We start from the raw sequence: 19,744 nt of genomic DNA on the forward strand, positions 1-19,744 counted from the left end.
TAGGAGGAAGTGAAGACATGTCATACATCTTCATAAGCAGTTTATGGGTCAGACATTTCACCTTAAAAAAAAATCATGATAGGTTTAGAGAAGCAGTCAAAGGATCAATAAATCCATAAGGCTCATAGAGGTTGTGAATAACTAGGAGGTTTCATGGCAATCCCTGCAATAGTTGTTGAGATATTTCAGTCTGAATCACAAGCAAACTTCATGCTCTCAAACCTCAAGTTGTGTGTTCTTCAACTAAGGCGTTGGAGCTAAACAAAACATGGCCAAGATCCCTCCCAGATATCAGCTCAGGAGGAGAGGAGAGTAAAAGTCAATTGGCTAATGATTTTGTTTCCAAGGATTTTCAAGCAGGCTCTCTTAAGCCTTGCTTATTGTCTCCTCTGTGCACCCAACTGAAAACCGTACCAAGTCAAGCAAAGAAATTTCAAAGCGAGTGCTGTCAATGTCTATTTACAGTCAAGCAAAGTGCGGGCACTCTTGGCCCACCTACTCCAAATCACAACGAGACAGTAAATGTTTCAGTTTCAGCCTGAGGAAGCATCTGCCAGGAACAACTCTTTCTGTAGTCAGATTAATTGCAGGAACAAAAATAACCAGGGACGGCATCACATGAGAAAGACCCTTGAGTGTCCCGCATAGCTGATGCTGAGAGCGCCACGAGGTGTCAGATGTGGCAGACGGAGATGTATTGTTTACCTGTGCAACTTAAAGCGCTACTCTGTCTGCCCCCTTGCTGATATCTGATATTCCTCACGACACGGCTGATGCTTTAAAAGCCCCGCATTCACCATCACCTTTCGTATGGAGTTAACCTTAAGGTGGCAGCACTTTGAATGTCAACCCCCCCACCCCTCCCACCCCCTCCACACGTGGACCTTTTTAAATGCCATTGCTCTTTATTCTGCGGTGTTGGAACAGGACAGACAAAGAGATGGAGGGAGGAAGAGAGGGATGGAGAGATGGAGGGGTTGGCAGTTACGTTTTTTCTTTCTGCCCATAAAATGACATACAATCAGCTTGGCTCAGCAGGGGGTTCATTTAACACTTGAAGGGGAGTATCGGGGGAATAATATACTAAGTGTGGGTCTTTTGAACGACTTTAGAGCCGAGCTGCTTGTTTAATGATGTGCTCAATTATATAGATGGATGAATGGCAGCCTTGAACTAGAAGAGCAGAGTGTCCTTTTGGGTTCACTGAAATTCTGTCTACTGTAAAAGAAAAGTACCCTCTAAAATATGCAGCAGGTAGTTTTACAGAGCAGCCTGAACATGATACGTGTTGAGACTGGAGAAGCCACATTAGTCCTGTGTGATATTAACATCTACACTGCAGTTTTCTATTGTCTATTGGAGCCAAAATGGCTGATTTGAACTAAACCTGAAGTCCAAATTATCTCAGACAATCATCAACTCTATTGTGTGGTTGAAAGGTGTCAGTAAAAACTTTTCGCTAGTCTTCTGAAGCTGTTTTATGACATGAATTTCGGGAAATTTCGGGAAAATTGAGTCTGGAACTTTCCCCATTCACATATGAAGAACACAGCAGGAGATGGTCTCGGTGGGACACGTCCACAACAACCGGAAAATGTCCAGAACAATCAGGCGAGCAGCAGCGTTTGGGGGCGTGCAGGAGGCAGGATGACGAACAAATCTTGCTGCGTTTTTTTTTTTTACACATCAACAACATCTGCCTTTATCGCCAAAAGCTCTCAAATCCTGTTGTCTTTCCAAGTTGACATCTTCGTCTTCTGTGCGTACCACACCTCTTTTCCATCCTGAGATATTTCCAGTTTCACGTCCATCACTTGTGACGTCATCAACACGCCCACTTGCTTGCTGTGAATTGTCTGGATATTCTCATTCTGAATTTCTGTATTGGCTCATTCGGAAAAAGGCCGGAGCAACTGACTCAGACGTTTGCGTTCTCACATACAGAGCCTCCGGAAAATGTACGGACGTCAGTGCATGCCTGAAAGCAGCTTTAGTGACAAAAAAGCAGCTGTGCAAATCTAAGAAACAGTCTTTTCACCAGAACATCAGTTCTGCCAAAATATGACTGTGTAAGCTATTCCTGAGCTTTTATAAGGGTGACAGCTGAGAGAGAAAGCAGTGCATTTAGTCATAATAATTACTGTTCAGAACAGTAAGCTTAAGGATGGAGAATGGAGACGATGACTCTGCTGCAGGAGTAGTTTGAGAAGTTTCTATGAGTGTCTTAAACAGCTTTTACTTTGAAAACTTGCCATAATTAAAAACCAGTGACTGCTGGGAAGCTGGGAACAAAATACAAATCTATTTCAGACCAACAGAGGGTGAATGTGTGATAATCACAGGATTCATTTGTGTATCAAATCCCCCTTTTGTCAGAGACCTTTCACCCTGTGATGAGGAAAATGGAGGAGTGAAGTTGCAGCGGCGCCGCGGTGACGAATGATAATGGCAAATGTAAGATGGCAGCCACTTCAAATTGCCAGGGGATTGACACTGACCCCATGACACTTTGGCGAATCGAGAAAAACTGACAACCTCCCACACGCTGTGAAGTGCAACGCGCCTGACGAGAGCCTTGTGTGTCTCTGTTTGTTGTTCAGCGGCACTCCCCCCTTTACGATGTCATGAGATTTGCTGCGAGCATTTCCGAGTCTTGAAGAGATGAGGACCCGGAGTCAAGCGTCATTTGTGATCCCTTGGTGTCCTGTAACAGCTGTCTCCAGCATCAGAGCATGCGGTTGCCGCTATCCCATATTACATCTCTGCCACTCAGCGCCAACGGATCAGCAATCCAATTTCACACAAGCGCGCTCAGAGGGGAGGCTACGCTGACGCAGGGATGAGGATCTATGCTTCAGCAAAGACGAGCAGTTGTTTGAAGAGGCTGGAGGCGCGGTGGTCAGTGGGAGGGAAGATTTGCCAAAGAATTAGACTGAAATAGTAATGGAAGTGTGATTGGGGGAGATAAAAAAGCAAGAGTGATAAAGTGGGGTAGGGGTTCTCTATGACTGTTACTTTCATCAGCCGAGCCGCCGCAGAGAACAGAATGAGCTCCTGCTTTTTTCCGAATCATATCTGAGCACAAGGAGACAAAGCGACAGCGAGCACTGGAGACAGACAGAACCTCCGAGATGAGTCTGCACTTTGCAAACACGCCGCTGTTTGTGTAGTGACGTCCGACGCGCCGGATTCTGCTCAGCCAAAGAGCAGCGAGACAATGATCTCTTGTGTTCTGCTGCTGGGAGAGCAGATGTACAGTATTGGATGACAACACACTCCTCAGCCATTTCAGCATCACGCACTCATATTGCACAGTCACTGTGACATTAATAGAGAAGAGGCCCGCATCTCATCTTTCACAAAAGCAGAGAGAGTATTGGATCTGATATTCAATGACTGGTTATTAGATTGAGCCATCAGGCCATCAGTTTGGAGCCAGACTCATAAGACAGCTGGTGAGCTGAGGATCCTGCTTTTCCGTTCCCATCCCCTACGCAGCAACAAAAGGAAAGCAAGCCCCTACTGGACCACCCTCTTTTCTCCATCCAGAGCCATGTATGCTGCCTTTTGTACATCTCACTGTAACCAACACAAACCCACCACAAAGCCGGGGCACTAAAAGGGCGAACTATTTTGGGATATCCATGGTTTCCTGAACAATAACGTGTCTCTGCGGCCGGTTTTATTTTCTCCGAGAAGATTAAAATCCATGAGATGCATCTGAGGCAGAGAGAGAGGACTTGGCCAGGTTTGCAGACTTGTGATGGGAGAGACAGGTGGTTGGGATGAGTAAATGCGGAGCTCTGCAACTGGTACAAAAGGTCAGCTGGGATCCTGCCCCTATAGAAAAGGGAAGACAGACACAGAGGGACCCTGGAGAGGATATGAATTGGATGAAAGCTGTGGAACATCCTGTCACTGGGAGATTGACAAGACAAAGATAACACTCGCCTTCGCCCATTCTTTGACCTGCTGCATTATCATCCCACATCTGCCAACTGTTTCATTTCTGTAAAGATTTCTTTCTCCCCTTAAATTAAAACGACTGCCATCAATATTTTCAGTTGACAATAAAAGATGATGATGGCCCGACTGTGTGATGAGGGTGTGAGATTTAATAATAAATCTGTCATCATATTCCTGACTCCTATTTTATAAAAAAAAACCGCTGACGACAAAAGTCTGAAGTCTGACAGTTCCCCTTTTTTTTTTCACAATGCTTTTGCCCTGACAGTTTGACACTTGCTACCTACATACGGCCTGGCATCCACACTACTCTGGAGTTTTACAGCCACTAAAATGGAGAAGTTTAGGCAGCTGCTGGCCCCGTTGTAGTTCGAAAACGCCGGGGCTGCGTTTTAGTCCGTTCGGTCGGAGACAGAGATGTTTGTAAATGATGACGTAGGCACAACAGCTCGTTGATTGGGTCTTTTCGGTCAAGACGCGGCCTTCGCTGATCAGACAGGCTCCTATCACATGACCCGTTCTGGAAGAAGCATTAGCCTCGGGTACTATTGTAGAATGTAACACGGATAATCACTTGACTTGACTTTGCTAACAGCTGTTGTGCACATAAGTCCTGTTCACGTGATATGTGTTTTTAAATCGTGTGGACGGGGATTAAGACTGATAAGGAGTCAAAACGCTTGCAGGGACAGAGATCATTTTTATTTTGAAAAGGCCAGTTTTAAACAAAAAACGAGTAGTATGGATGTAGCCACCGTGTCACGACTGAGTTGTCTGTCTGTCTCTGAGTTGGTTCTGCTGTCTCTCTCTCTCTCTCGCTGTCTGTCTGTCCTGCTTTGTATCTCTGTCCTTGATTAGCAATCACTGCAGCGTTGCCTGGTCTGATTCCGAGTGGAAAAGCTTTAATTCTCCCCACATGGTGCCGAGACATCCAGACCCCAGTGCAATTGCTCCCGGTAAACATACAATCACTGCTGCCTTGTTAACACTCAAAACTTTCCATATATCATCTTGAGGAAAATCGCTGCTTAATCCGCTGCGTCGATCCCTTGAGGTCCACTGTTTCTTAATGACTCCGCTGTAGACGCCCGACGGTGGATTTGTTTGTCCGCAAACATCATGATGATGTTTGTGTTGAGAGAGAGAGAAGATTACAAAGAACTAATGCATGACTAATGGAAAGTAAAACAGCAGCGTAGGAAAACTGTGATGCTTAGTTCTTAAACTGTCAGAGCAAATTAAAATCTGGTGCACACATTTAACTAGACAAGTCGTGAATTTATTCCCTCGGAAACAGCATGTACACACATGTATGGTGCCAGGAGTTAAAATCACGGTTTTCCCAGTGAGATGAGATCCACGCAGAAGGAGCAAAATGGAAGTGCCATTTCTAATAGTGGCACGTCTCATACTGGAGGGCAACTTTCTGCATATAGCCACTGAGGGCTGTTTTTATCCAAACTGACATTTCAAGTGGACGGACGCGGCGGAAAGAGCTGACAGGTTCGTCTCAGCTTGGTGTCAGACATGCTGACTTTTAGCGCTGAAACAGCCCCCGACAGATGCATCACTTTACCACTTACAAAGAAAAGAAATATTCAACAGACCTCTGGCCCTACATATTTAAAATCGCATAACTGTTCAAACACTGAGAGTCAGCTAAAGAGACGCTTGACTCACGTACTGAAAAAAAATAAATATAAAAAAAAGCCTCAGGTCTTACATGATGTGGCGCGTGGATAATGAATGAAAGCCGCCGCCGTGCATTTCTCATCAATCAATTTGAGTCTACTTCTGAGGAATTGTCTTCTAAGAGATGGATTCTGTGGCATTTTTCACTGCGCATGCAAACGGCACGCAGCGGGGTCTGCGATAGGACGACGACACGTACATTAGCAGCTAATAAATCAAATCCAGGCGGCGGTGCGTGAGGATTGTTTACCTTTCTGCTCCTCAGAGAGAGATAAAGACACCACTGGGGGAAAAAACCTCCACCGCTTATAATTTAGTCAGTTTGAATCACAATTTGAGATAAAATGTCAACAAACATCTTTGATTCCTCGGTTATTTGTTGCTGTCAAGATTTGTGGCGAACTATAAAGATTCTGGATTATATAATGAAACAGGGTGCATCATCAATTTATGTCTATCAGGATAAGAAAAAGCAGATGGATGACTTTTATATCAAACTGCGAAGCGACCATTTTTCTTGCAGCCACATGTTTCGTGTTCGTGACAAGCGAGCAGGGTTTTCTTTAGGACAGCACGGAGAGGACGCCTGCTTTGGAAAGTGTAAAATTCCATCACGTCTCCATGGTGGAGTTCCACTACTTGATAGAACAATCGTAATTTCCCCTCCTTATCTGGAGCCAATTCAAAAGCAAAGCTCACCTTCCACCATCACCACCACCCTCCCCCTGTCTCTGTTCTGTCTCCCTCCTCCAGCTTACCCCCCCTCCCCCAGCGTGCGCCTCCTTAAACTTTAATCATCTCATATTCAATATCTTTCACAGCGACTCGTCACAAGGTTATGCCACTTTTCAAAAAAAGACTCCTTCCCCTTTTAGCCTCGCCCTCAATAAAGATTCAGTGATTTCACAATCCTCCAGTCTGTTCATTACCAGGCAACCAGAGAGATGTTCATGTGATGAGGTTTTTTTTTTTTCTTGATACAGATCTTAAACAGAAAAAAAGCCTATGTGATGCACACACACCAATACTATTACTACAGGTCCCTTACAAATGCTGAATGTTTCGATGCTGGGCAGAATCTACTTCATCGTAATTTCTTCGCCTTGTCACTCATGTTTCTAGAAAAATGACACCAGTGCCTCAAACTGGTTGAAGAAAAAAAACTCCCTGAGACGATGTATTTTCTTTTCTTTTTGTGAGTTTTCTTTCTTTCAGTTTTTTTGATTGAGTCAGAGTGAGGCCCTGACACCTGCTGTTCTCTGGATACCACGTTGTGTTGGCCACAGCATGGGGTCGGCTTGAATCAATTGGCGAGCTGACTTGGTGGAAATCAATGACCAGCAAGACACAATGTGTGATTTTGTTTCAAGTCTAGCTCTATTGATTGGTGCTGCCAGAACTCGGGATTTTCTTTTTCACTTACCTGAACTATAATGACAACTTACAGCAAATACCAGCTTTCAATAGAGACCTTTTCAAACACGTGACGAGTACAGAAATACCGTGCTTTCAAATTTTCACATAATCATTGCTCTTAAAGAGTTTGAGAATGGCAGTAGAGCAACAAACTTTTTTTTTTGTTTGACTCATTGCTAGGTGGAGCGATCACACATGGGATACTGGCATCTTTCACAATAAAAGTTGTATGGCAAATAAGCCAATAAAAAGATATGGATGTATAGTGCTGATTTTTTCGTGGAGACGTGCTCAGCCGAACAGAACGATTCTGTGTCGCTGAGGAAAACCACTTAAATGGACTGCCAGCAGCAGGTATTACAGTGAATCATTTTCAGATGAAGATCAAGCAGCAGGAGCAGCTATCCTACCTGCAGCTGCAGCAACACTCGTACTTGAGGATGGATTTTAAAGAATTAAAAATAGAGATGTCAAAACATTAAGTTGATCCATCTTCATTGTTTATCAAGACGTTAGCTTATGGGACACATATGAGACCCTATGCTCGTACAGTCAAATGAATGAAACTAGTGCATTGCACATTGTAAACCTCTATTGCAGGTCTGTTAAGCTCAATCACAGACACAAGTTCACAACTTATCAGAGTAGAAGCTATGTAATTCTGCTCGATATAACATGCAGCAATACAACGGACGTTGCGCTTTTACTTTGTAGACAAATTGCTAAAGTCGAAGTGATTTTACCAATGTTGTTGCCATGACGGAGATCAGCGCCCGTGAATTTTTGTGTCAGTGTGATATGCGATAAAAAATTATTAGTTAATAGGATCATCGAAATGTTTTTGAGACAGTGCAGTGAAAAGAAGGTTGAAAAAAATCAATCTGAAACAATAAGACTTGCCCATGAGAAAGATTCAATCTTCTTATGGTCAGACTAGTTTCACAAACATATTCTCATATACAACGCGTTCAACTGACTTTTTTCATTTTTCAGCAAGAAAACTGTCAAACAATTACAAAATGCGAAAGGGTAATCTGCAGAAAAACTTTAAATCCATCACATTGAACTCTAAAGATCCCCTCATTGCATCGCAGCGCTGCCGCTATCTGACCAGAATAACACAGGTCCCGAAGAACGCCGACTTACTTAGAGTTTGCTTCCAACAACATTTGACTAATGAGATGCCTACAGGCTAAACAAATAGCTCATTCCGCTGACTTGAGACTGCTCCGTAGATCACAGACCAGCAAAGTCTACCAGCAAATTTCATTGAACGAGATGAATAATATGCAGTGTTTCCGGAGTAAACAGCAAAAAAGGATATGGGAAGAAAGGATATTATCTTGATGCACTTTTCATATCAATAACGACTTATTATTTTAATATAACCACTGGCTCCTGCATTTGTGTTCAATAGGCACTGAGTAAAGAAATAAAAAGTCCAGCACTGCTTCTATTAAATATCAGGGGAGGATGGATTAACATTTTCATATGAAGGGATCAGGGACCCATGCAAGGAAATCCACGTCTCAGTGGGCTATCTGTGGGAGGACACTTTCTGAGCAATGTTTTAGCACAGAGAAACTCCAGCTCTGGCCAATGTTTAAACCCTATAAAATCCTGACAAACACTAATGAACAGGCCGGAACATTAGTATGCGAAACTAGCTGAGCATAGCCGTTTCACAGCCGTTTTCCTTTGTCAGGAGGTGAATGGACACAACTCAAAAGGTGTCAAATAAAAAGGTGGCTTCTGATTTTAATGAGCAGGTTGAAAACACTGAGTGTAATGGTGTGTGGTTTGTAGATTGTATACAGCCAGGAACAAAACAAACAACAAAACAACAACCCAGTGTTAAAACCCAACCATTGGTGACAAAAAGCTGCCTGACGTGACTCGGGCACAAATCATGTTCTTCAGATGAGGCGATATGATAAAGTTGTATTCACATTACACAGCAAACAGCAATGAACAATCATGATAGACTACAAGTGACCAATACGAACAGTGGAAGAAAAACACAGATGACTGGCGAACTGTGTTGTTTCTTCGTCATAAGTCATTTACCATGGAGGTTCAGTACAGCAGATGCGATGCAATGAAATGGCAAACTTTCTGAAAAATCGAATATAAAAGAAAACATATATCATTGTGATAACAGCTACCTTACATGACAGAGATCATATTTGAGAAAAATCGACGTGTTGTTTGACTTTTGTCTTGGTTTTGAAGGTCTGGATTTCTTCCATGTCTGATCCACTAACATGGAGGAGGCGGGATTTTGGCTCATACTGCAGTCAGCCACTAGGGGGACATCAAGACACTTTGGCTTCACTTTTGGGGAGCTGTCATGTTGCTTAGTTTTATATAAAGTTTATGGGTCAGACATTTCTTGCTGATAATGAACACACACCTCTACAGCACCAGGATGGTAAAAACCACATCATCCCACACTGATGACATTTTGTTTAATTCACAGCAGGTACTGACTGACCTAACATGAGCTTTCTTGGCTGGAAAGCCAGATTGAAAGTGGGGTTCATTTTTCTTGCAAACCCAACCAGCTAAGGAATCACTTAATTTGAAAGAACATTTAATTATCACCTAATAAAACTCAGAGTATCACATGAAAGAACGAGCCCTGTTCATCAGCAGGATACCGATATAGTTGTGGTAATATTACTAACGTGGATTAAGTGTGCACGGCAACTATAGATCCATGTCAACGGCACAAAAATTCATAAAAATTAATTATAGGCAGGGAACAAAGTGTAGCTCTATATCCGCTTTAGTCCACTGTTCCATGTGGTTAGCTTTACATCAGGATTCACAATATGGCCAGATGGTGCTTTGCAACTCTCAGCAGTTGTTATACACACACCCACACACATTTACACCTATATACACACATGTGCATGCCAAATACACACACCAACACCATCATGCCAACAATGTCGATACAACACACCTGTTCTGCACCCAGTTTTACTATTAAGCAACATCATTAGTTTATTTACAGTTTCAATACACTGTAATATGTTATATGTCACCTACAGGAAGACCCACACACCCGTACATGTCTAGCTATTGGACAATGTGCCCACGAGGGCCACCGTGTTTATGAAGAGAATCTCCGAACAGTGGAGATCAATAACAGCCTGTCAGCTTTTTAGTGTAGCCATGGACAGAGCTGAGACAGAGGGACCACAGAGAGAGAGCTGCATCCGTCCATCAGACTCTTTGTGACCCCCAGCGGCTTTGATCGAAGATGACAAAAGAGAGAGGGAGCAACCGAGGACAGCACACAGCTTGGAAGGAGATAGAAAGACAAGCTACTGTGGCGTTGGCCGGCACTTGAGTTCTCTGCATCTTTTACGATGCAGTAATTAAAGCAGAGCCCAGACTCCGGGTATTTCCCTTTTTTAAATCTTCTGGTCTCTGTTGCCTGCGATACAAAGGACTGTCAAAGGCGAGACAAAGCAGAGAGGTAGATCCCCGAATAAGGCTCACAGAGTGGCATCTAGGGACGGATCTGCATAATATCTGCTGCTCACGCGCACACACAGTCCCACATATAGTGCACCTTTAAACAAATGTGCACTCACATGCAAGGCAAGGCACCTAATTGCTCTGGCAGCCATTGAATGATGACAATGGCCACAGTGGGAGTTGGCCCGACTTTGTCAGGATGTATGTAATTATTCAGCTGCACAAAAGCGGAGGGCAGATGTGGTGCCAGAGCAGATTTACTGTGTCTGTGGTCACTGAATGCAGCAGGGTATCTAATGATACACTTACAGGCTAAATTACCAGAGCATTGTTTACCTCTGCTCTTGGAGCGCAGGCCCCACTGAGAGACCAAGAAGGTGCTGAAGAAGGAGAAGGAAAAAAAGAAAGAAACGCCAAGATGGATCCGCTAAGGTCCAAATTAAAGTAAATGATCTGATAGTGGGGAGGAGAGTTGAGAGAAGATGAATGGTCTCCATGGAGGCGGAGGCAGGGGAGAGGCTGGAAATGTCCAACTCTTTTTCTGGAAAAAGGCCCCTCTCTTCACACGCTGCTGACAGCCAGATAGCAAGCAAAGCCCTGGACGAGTGGGTAAACATGTGCACACACTCTCCACTACACCGCTCAGACATTTCCAAGCTGCACTGTTATGTATAAGGTCTAGGCATAAATGAGAAATGGCCAAATTAGGGATGAATACACAGAAGCTAAACTCAAAGGTTGCTATTTCTGTCACTTGAGGCCTCATTAAAAGATTGTGTTTTACATATTTTGGTATATAACATGAGATTGTTACTTCATGACCATGTGACACTTCAAATATTATTAATCCCTTCATTAGGAATTAGAGATTTGACCAGAAGGAACACATATTTATAAGAGAAATACGTTGTTAAAAAGGCTATCGTATAAACTCAGTGTGTATCTATGGATGTGGACCTTTGTGTTTGCTTATTTGGAAAAGCACCACCTCTAACCATCAGTTCTGACTGCAGCACCCGGCTGAGCCTCTGTCAGAGGTCACGTACATAATGAAAGAGGAAATTACCAAGGAGGCAAAGGCACGACAAGTCTGCCATTTGGCACAGAGAGAAAAATGAAGATGGAGCAAAAATAGTTTGCCAGGAATGGGGCACTGGATGGGGAGAGTGTAGCAGAACTGGAGTGGGGATAAGGGTGAAGGGTGCAGGAGGCAGCACAGAGAGAGAGAGAGAGAGAGGGACGGAGGGAGAGTGGAGGGGCTTGAAGAGCTGGGACAGTTGAACCATGAAGACAGGCATACCAGGGAGTTGGACAGGGCAGAACCGTTTGGAGAACTGGAAGCACACAAGAGAGAAGGAAGCTGGAAAGCTTCAAAAGCATGAAGAAAGTTGGAAAGTGTATCTGGCTGGGGAGTCTTCACAAATTTTAAAAGTTGACACAGGGACAGACAATGACTTGACAGAAACTTGACAGAGCAGGAGGAAGCACTCAGAGGTTTCCAAGACAAGTCAGAGGAAGCAGGTGTCCAGGCATTCATCTGGATGAGGCTCTTACCTTGGCCGACGCCGGAGCCACAGATCCTGCTGCCGCGATGCATCGCTTGACCGCTATGTCGCTGCTGGATGTTGTCACGGCAACTGTAGCCGGGATGGGGAGGAGAGAGGGAATCACTGGGAGGGGAAGGAGTCCCGGACGGTTGTTGCCATTGACGACGGCGGAGGCACAGCTATGATTGGCTCCTCCATTGTGGAGGCCAGAGGGACGGATGTCTCTCCGCTCCCAGGGTCCTCGGTAGTCCCGCTCGAAGCGGTGGTGGTGGCGTGACATCACTTCCTCTTCCTCTCAGAGGGAACCACGGGGGCAGGCCTGTGGGAAACGGAAAGAAAGGAGTTGTAGGTCAGATTTAAATATTTTTTTTCATTACATCTATGGAAATAGAAGTGAAACAGACACAAAGGCAGGGTTTTCAAAGACTGAAAAAAGACAATGAAAGAACGAGACACGGAGTGAACTGAGGAGAGAACATTTTCACACGAAGGTGTAAACGCTCACAGCATCTGCTCACGCTGCACCTGACTGACATGAACACACCGCAGCTCATTTGTTGCCTCTAATTCCTATTCTCTGTCATTAATGAGGGCTGCGACAAGAGGGAGAGAAATGAGCTCTGCTGAGCAGGTCTGTAACAAACACCGTCAGTGCCAGCGCCGTGAGGAGCGAGATTTGTTACGCAGAGCCTCTCAGGTTCAACAACGAGAGGTTATAACAATACGGCCGAGCCAGGAGCAAACAGGTACACGGCTCAAGTCGAGTTGTCCCGAGTACAGCGCGCCAGTACCGTGACCTTGTGGTCAAAGCCCATTCATCTGAATAGATAAATACCCCCTGCAATTACAGCTCATCTCATACATCTAATGGCTGCTTAATTCAATCACACTGTCCTTGAAGTGCACTGGAGGGTTCCCCCCTTTTTCAAGTAGCTACAGCAGGCTGTGATAGAGGCAACAGTGCAGCTGGAATTACATCAGTATGGGGTATGGCACTTTTGTGTAGCATGAGCAGCGTATCACTCCATATTATATCATAAATCAAAGCGGTGCAGGATCTGAGTAGTGAAATCCATCACTGGGGGGGGGGTTTGTAGTGCATTGTACTCCTCCTCACCAAAGGCACGTAACGCTCCCCGAGCCCTTGATAACAGATGAAATAAATAAATAACAACCTCAAAACCAGGTTCAGCAAGCCCCATGCAAAATCCCCTGGTCCGCGAGGAAGAGAATGACAGCGGATGATAAGTCTTTATTCTGCACGCTGGGGTCTGTCACGCTGCTTCTTTTGACTCAGAGTGGAGCGATCGCCTTGAAATGCCACGCTCCTCTGTGTGCGTGAGCGTTCAAAGCGTGAGCGTATAGTACTACTGAATGGCTGTGTATGCAAGTAGCGTTTTGGGCAGGATGCGATGAGAACGCACGTGCTCAAATCTCCGGCTTGGCGTGTGCAAGTTGAAAGGGTCACCGTGAAGCTTTGATGGCAGCGATGCACCCAGCCGCCTGTGGTGGGAGCACTGGCCCTACTGTATCTTTAGCTGCTGTGACCATCCCATTGTTTACTTTCTTTCTTCATTTCTATCTTCTGCACCCTTTCATTCTTTTACTTCATGCATTTTACTCCCTCTCTCTCTCTCTCAATCTTCCCCTTCATTTATTTCTCTCTTCGCAGAGGGCCTGCTCTGTCCAAACACACGATGGAGCAGCTCCCACTCTGTCCACGGTGACCCCCCTTTTTAATAACCTCACATTTTCCAACAGAATAAGCCGGTATTATCTCTAAAAATATTCCATAGTTCATTGGAACAATGGCAGAGTAAGCGCCAAGAAATATTTTCTTATCTCCAGGGCCCCACACAACCTCACCTCACCCTACACCTGAGAAATAAGAGAGCAGCCAGAAAATCCTTGAAAAAACAGGAAGAGAAAAATAAATAAATAAAAGAACATTATCTTCAGTAATGTTAGAATTTGGGGCAGAGAACATTCCAATTCACAGTTCTCGACAATTTATTTGTATCAATCCTCTTCAGATGTCAAGCAAGTACCTGTCACCACCACTGCGCTTCCAAGTTTAGACAGTTTTGTGATTTACTGCAAAAACAGACTCGTTTTTTTTAGCCTTCCTTGTAAATCCTCAGGAACAAGGACACACTGGAAAACAAATCCATTAGATCATGCAGAAGAATATTTACGAGCGGCCACACAAGAGAGCGTTGTGGAGTAACCTTCAGTGTGGCGGCAGTATAAAGTTAAGCATGTGATATTTCCACAGGATAGGTTTTGAATACAGGGTTTCATGGGTAGAGGTCAAGGGCATGTGTCATGAAAGAAAATAATACGTTTTAATTCATCTTTGCCCTCTCTTTTTTAGCAGTCTTTCTTATTTCTAATAAAGGAATAGGTGGATAAAGTCATAGGAGAGCAAATTAATTAATCTATAAAGGTTATAAAAATACCTTGGGAAAGGCTTCTTTTATATTATTCTTATTATTCTCTTAATATTATATTTAGTTATCACTACCTCCAAAGAGGAGAAAAAAGTGAACAGATTTCCACAAAACCACTTATTAAAATGTATTTGTGGATCTCGATTAAAAAAAAAAAATCAATCAGGCACATTTGGGGAACTGATCTAGGAGTGTGAGAAATTTGGTGCAGGTTAAATGAATTTAAGGGGACTGTTGGGCTTTGTGCCATTTCAATTTGTAATGTTCTGATAATAAATCAGTTCATCCAACAGTTTATATACGACAGTGGCAGAGATGTATCACACAAATGCATCAATGGAAAAGACACAAATTTCGAAAGCCACATATCTGAAACACAACCACATCAAAAGTGAGTGACAATGGATGATAACAATATAAAAAGCAGAGTTACTTACAGCGGTCAAGTGAGCCGTCGTTTGTAAAAAAAAACAGGACAAACCGGTCAACGCCGAAAATGTGATGCCCTTCTATTTGAAGTGTTACAGTACAGGGGTGTTCTTCCATTTTGGTTGCTCCAAGCTACTGTACCGTAAGTCCTCAAAGAGACAAGCATCACATTTTAGGCAGTGACTGATTTGTCCTGGTTTTCACTTGACTCATACATCCATGACTTGACTATAGAATGTAGCTGCTCACTTCAGGTGTGGTTGTGTTTATGCCATGTGGCTTTTGCGGTAGTGTCGTCACTTTTGCGTTTTCAGTTTGCGCTCGTGCGAGACATCTCCGCCACCATAATATACATATATCTTTGTATCTATGTAGAATGGATCTTTGTGGACTATGAAAGGGTTATTGGGTACATTTGCTATTGTCTATTATTTAAGCGCTAGAATAAAAGCAAATATAGTTTTATCCCTACATGGGTGATGGTGCTGTGCGGGCTTTAGTGTCTCTTGTGCCAGGTAATATGTGTGAATAGCTTTAGGAGCAGCGTGGTGCCAGTAAAACCTAGAGAAATCTGCTCTTTTTGGACGAAAACAAGCTGTTGACCGTGCTACACTGTGTAAGAACATGTATCTTCTAACATCATGAAACTGGAAATAGAATATTGTGAAGGGAATGAAATGGTATGATGTACAACTTGTGGAAGTGAGTCACCCTCCATGTTCTGAGCCAATTCTTTAAATAAACACACCCCTGTTTCCTGGATGTGTCAGTAGATTGGTTTATTCACAAGAAAAGTTGGGTTTAATTAAAAAAAACAAGTCCCAAACTAAGATGCTTTGCAGATTAAGTGGCCTTTGAACTTTGAATACTCCCACTATATGAAATATTTAATGAATGCAGTTAAGCTCTTTGATTTACACCACTACCCACAAGGGCCTGAAACACGCCAAGATATTTAAAAAGACAGCAAAATCTTACATCTCCAAACCACACGTCGCGGTACATCTCCCTTCATTTCATACTAAATATAAATGTGGGTTGTTGTAAGTAAGTGTATGCATATGACTAATGTTGTTGTTCTGCAGAGGAGCCTCTCATATCACCATGGTTCAAATTCTATCACTTACTTACCCGAGTGGCATTTTTACAATCTTGGTACTACATTTCAATATGCGCACAATCCTCAGAGTGAATTCCTGTCATCCTTTTTCCACTATGCATGTCAGCGTGTGCTGCGTAACCCGAGGCGAGCAACAGATCCCTGCAGAGCGGGTGTCATCGACTCAAATCCCACTACATTTATGGTCCTTTGTAAACACGTGGATTGCAGAGACTAATTACAAACACTAACATATCTGCAACTCCTTTAGAGTTGTGTGAGTGTGTGTGTGTGTGTGCACGTGTTGGCATATGATCTCATTTCACCTTGAGGCGGAGAGAGTGCGTGCGCTTGTGTGTTTGTCAGGGGGAAAGTGCGAGGATGTGATAAAAGAAATCTCGCTATGAGGCGCCCGTGGAAACCCACACCCGAGACACCTGTGGACTCTGCCAGACCAGATAAACACTTAAATACATCACATCTCCAATGACACTTTGCTCGGCACTGCTGGCGCTCCAGGGAGAGGGTGCCAATAAAGATTTGCCCATTTTCTTTCACATCCAATGAAGTCACTGTCAGCGGCGGACGAGACAATGGTCTTTCAGAGGAGAGATGATAACCTTTGCTGCAAGGCTTGCATATATTAAGCCAGCCTATAAAAAAAAGAGCCCTTCCCGTTTTATAAGAAACTAATGACAGCATTTCAGTCATACCCTACAGCGATTAATGAGGCTCTTCAGCTCCCGCAATCCTGTCAGCATGTTAATAATCTCACCTGAAGGTATGACTTTCCCACACCAAATGCTATTTTCTGACTCCCACTTAAAATAACAGCTGATTACGGAGAATCCTTCCCAGAGAGAGATGAAAATCTAAACAAATGATTAAAATCGCTAATCCTCTGGAAGCCCCGATGCTAACAAAAAGACTCCAGCACGCACACGAGAGTGAGAAATACGATGTCAGCAATCAAACCTAATGAGCTGAGTGATGGGCTGACTGGCATCTCCATTGTGCTGTCAGTCACGTCATGAGTCTAAAAGCAGTCGGCCGCGGCGGAGGAAAGCGCGAGAGGGGCGGGTTTTTTTTTTTTTGACCCCCCCTTTCAAAAAAGCGGCTGTTCTGTCGCTGCTGATGTGCCAGAATGTTCCGAATGCAAGAACACCCGAGACAGAAAAGTGAGATGTTGTGGGTGTGCACGTACGTGAGGGAGAGAGAGGTTCAGTTAAGCAGCAGGAGGAGAGGATTACGTGTGTGTGTGTGTGTGTGTGTGTGTGTGTGTGTGTGTGTGTGTGTGCCAGTGTCTGCATGTGCTTCGAGGTCAATTGTAGCTGACACACTAATGACAGCAGTGCCATCACCATGGAGATGCCATGCGTGGTTCGCTCCCATATGGGGCGCACATCAGGAGTCTCCGATAACTTAACTTTCCCCATCTGACACCGCGGTTAGGAGTCATTAGCCCAAATAAAAAGTTCTCTGGCAGGTGGGAATGTGAGACGCACACTGTAAAGAACAGCATCTGTCACTCAGAGGCGGCACGCAGCATGTCGGGTGTGTGTGACAGAGCAGTGTTAACAAAGCCATGTGGGAATACGCGGGGAGCTGCAGAGAGACGCGAGGAAAGAGGGAGCGGAACAGATGGACAGGACGTGGCAGCGATGGAGAGACAGCGAGCTGGTGTGAACGAGTGAGCAAATGAGACATAACAGCGGTAACGCGTGTGTGTGTCGGCTACGTAGCCTGAAATAGAGGGAAGGGTGTTAAGGATGGGATCAGGGCTGGGGTGGGACCAGGAGTTGTGTGTCATGGTTCTGTTCGGGGGTGTGATGTTTGCTCTGCTGGCACATTCTGCCGTGCGTTTAAAAGCTCCTGCTATTCCACCCGTGACAGATACTCCCCAAGAGGAAGGGCTCCATTTCCAATTTGTAGTAGAGTTTACTTATATTGACCCAGTGACAGCCCAGCTTTCACTTCTCTGACACACACACACACGCACACACGCACACGCACGCAGGCAATCCCCCGCTATACTCACGGGTCTGTGCTAATGATCAATTCGTCCATCAGCAAGTTGCATGGTACAAGCGAGGGCCGGGGAGAAGAGCTATGCTGTAACTTTACCAGGACAAGATATTGCTGTAAATGAGAGGCCCCTGTGGGACGTGCACATAGATAACCTCTAATACACACACACTGCAGCAGTCACAGGTGCACATGCTTGCTCGCACACGCACGGTGCATATGCAGCAATACAGATGCACACTAGTAAATGTGCTGACAGTTCCTCCAGGACAACAGAGGTATTCATCCAGATATTTAAATAATGGGAGAGACTGTTGGTACAGGAATAGCCCGGAGCAACGCCAGCCTGAGACTGTGGCTTTTTAAATTCTCCTCCTCGGCTACACACCAGATGATGAAGACAGCGTCTCAATTTGGATGGTGCGCGTACAATGGCCATACATACAGGTAGAGCATACATAAACATGTGCATCTGCAGGAGCAAGAGAGTCGACAGCAATTAAGCAATGTGCAAGCACAGTAAAACTTTCTAAACTTTACTTAACTACACAGAATTAAAACTTTCTCTACTAACGCTTGCGCCACACTGGATGCGTGAGTGCGCGTCACTGAACGTCTTGCTTTTCATTTAGGCAGTCATGTTATCAGGTTGGAGCAGCCACACTGTCCGCATGAGCCGTGAGTCTTCAGGTGTGGAACACATTTGTAAGACCCTTCGACCCTGTTGTCGCGCCGCCATGACACAATCGGTCTTCAAATGCAGCCTCTGAATTGAGACACAGCTTATCTGTGGAATATGTCAAAATCATGAATGTTTCACACTTCCTGTAGCTGTTTTAAAGTAAAAGCACGCCCGCTGTTCTCTGGATTGAATCCATTTATTGCTTTCAACAAGATTTGTATTGTGATTGTTGCAGGACCAGAATATGAACAGCCTCATACCTTAGATAGCTGGCATTTAGTGCTACTTTTATTAGAGGAAACAGGAGAACACTCCCTGTGTGAACGACAGACACAGCAGATCAGTGACGCAGGCATCACGCGCTGCACACGCACTTAGTGTGGCCCGGGCGTTTGAGATCTTCCTTTCCAAAGACACAGGAATGTGTTTTTTTCACTTTTGTAACGTATTGATTGATTAAGCAAACCGATCTGCCAGGAATGAACCTGGGTTTCCTGGGTATTTTTAGCTTTCTCTCTTTAAGGCATGATATAGAGGAAATCCTAATTGATGTTCCAGAGGAAGGAAAAAAAACACACACACACACACAAACAACAGAGGGGAAGCTACAGGGAGAAGCAAAGACTGGAAAAGACAGGAGTTACTGTGTCTGTCTCATGAGCTGGGAAAGGGTTTGAGGTGTGGGGGGGGGTTGCAGTGAGAAAGAAAGTAGTGTGATGTTCAGGGAGGCAAAGATGGATGCAGAATCCTAGTTGCATGGAAACCAACAAACCCATTGTTGGAGCTAATTCTTAGCAATAATGGGACCAATTAATCCCCGCTGTTTGAAGGGAATCAGCACTTAGCTACAATTCGTATGTCTCATTAGCAGCCTGAGTAGAATCCGAGGACACAGTGTCATCAGCGGTGCATCATAACACATGAAATGTCTCAACACTGCAGCTCCGGA

At 44.4% G+C, this 19,744-nt stretch overlaps 1 protein-coding gene across 6 annotated transcripts in view; it reads right to left on the bottom strand.

Annotated features, from left to right (window-relative positions):
* LOC118099782 (kelch-like protein 29) overlaps nt 1-19,744 on the bottom strand; it is a 225,524-nt gene that overhangs the window by 137,853 nt on the left and 67,927 nt on the right. For all 6 annotated transcript variants that reach the window (XM_035144545.2, XM_035144542.2, XM_035144541.2 and 3 more), the window contains one exon: nt 12,118-12,429. In XM_035144545.2, coding sequence (XP_035000436.1) covers nt 12,118-12,390 — 273 coding nt within the window. In that variant the 5' untranslated portion in view covers nt 12,391-12,429. The remainder of the gene's footprint in view (nt 1-12,117; nt 12,430-19,744) is intronic.

Source organism: Hippoglossus stenolepis, chromosome 20, assembly GCF_022539355.2.
Source record: "Hippoglossus stenolepis isolate QCI-W04-F060 chromosome 20, HSTE1.2, whole genome shotgun sequence".
In the NCBI taxonomy this organism is placed as follows: domain Eukaryota; kingdom Metazoa; phylum Chordata; class Actinopteri; order Pleuronectiformes; family Pleuronectidae; genus Hippoglossus; species Hippoglossus stenolepis.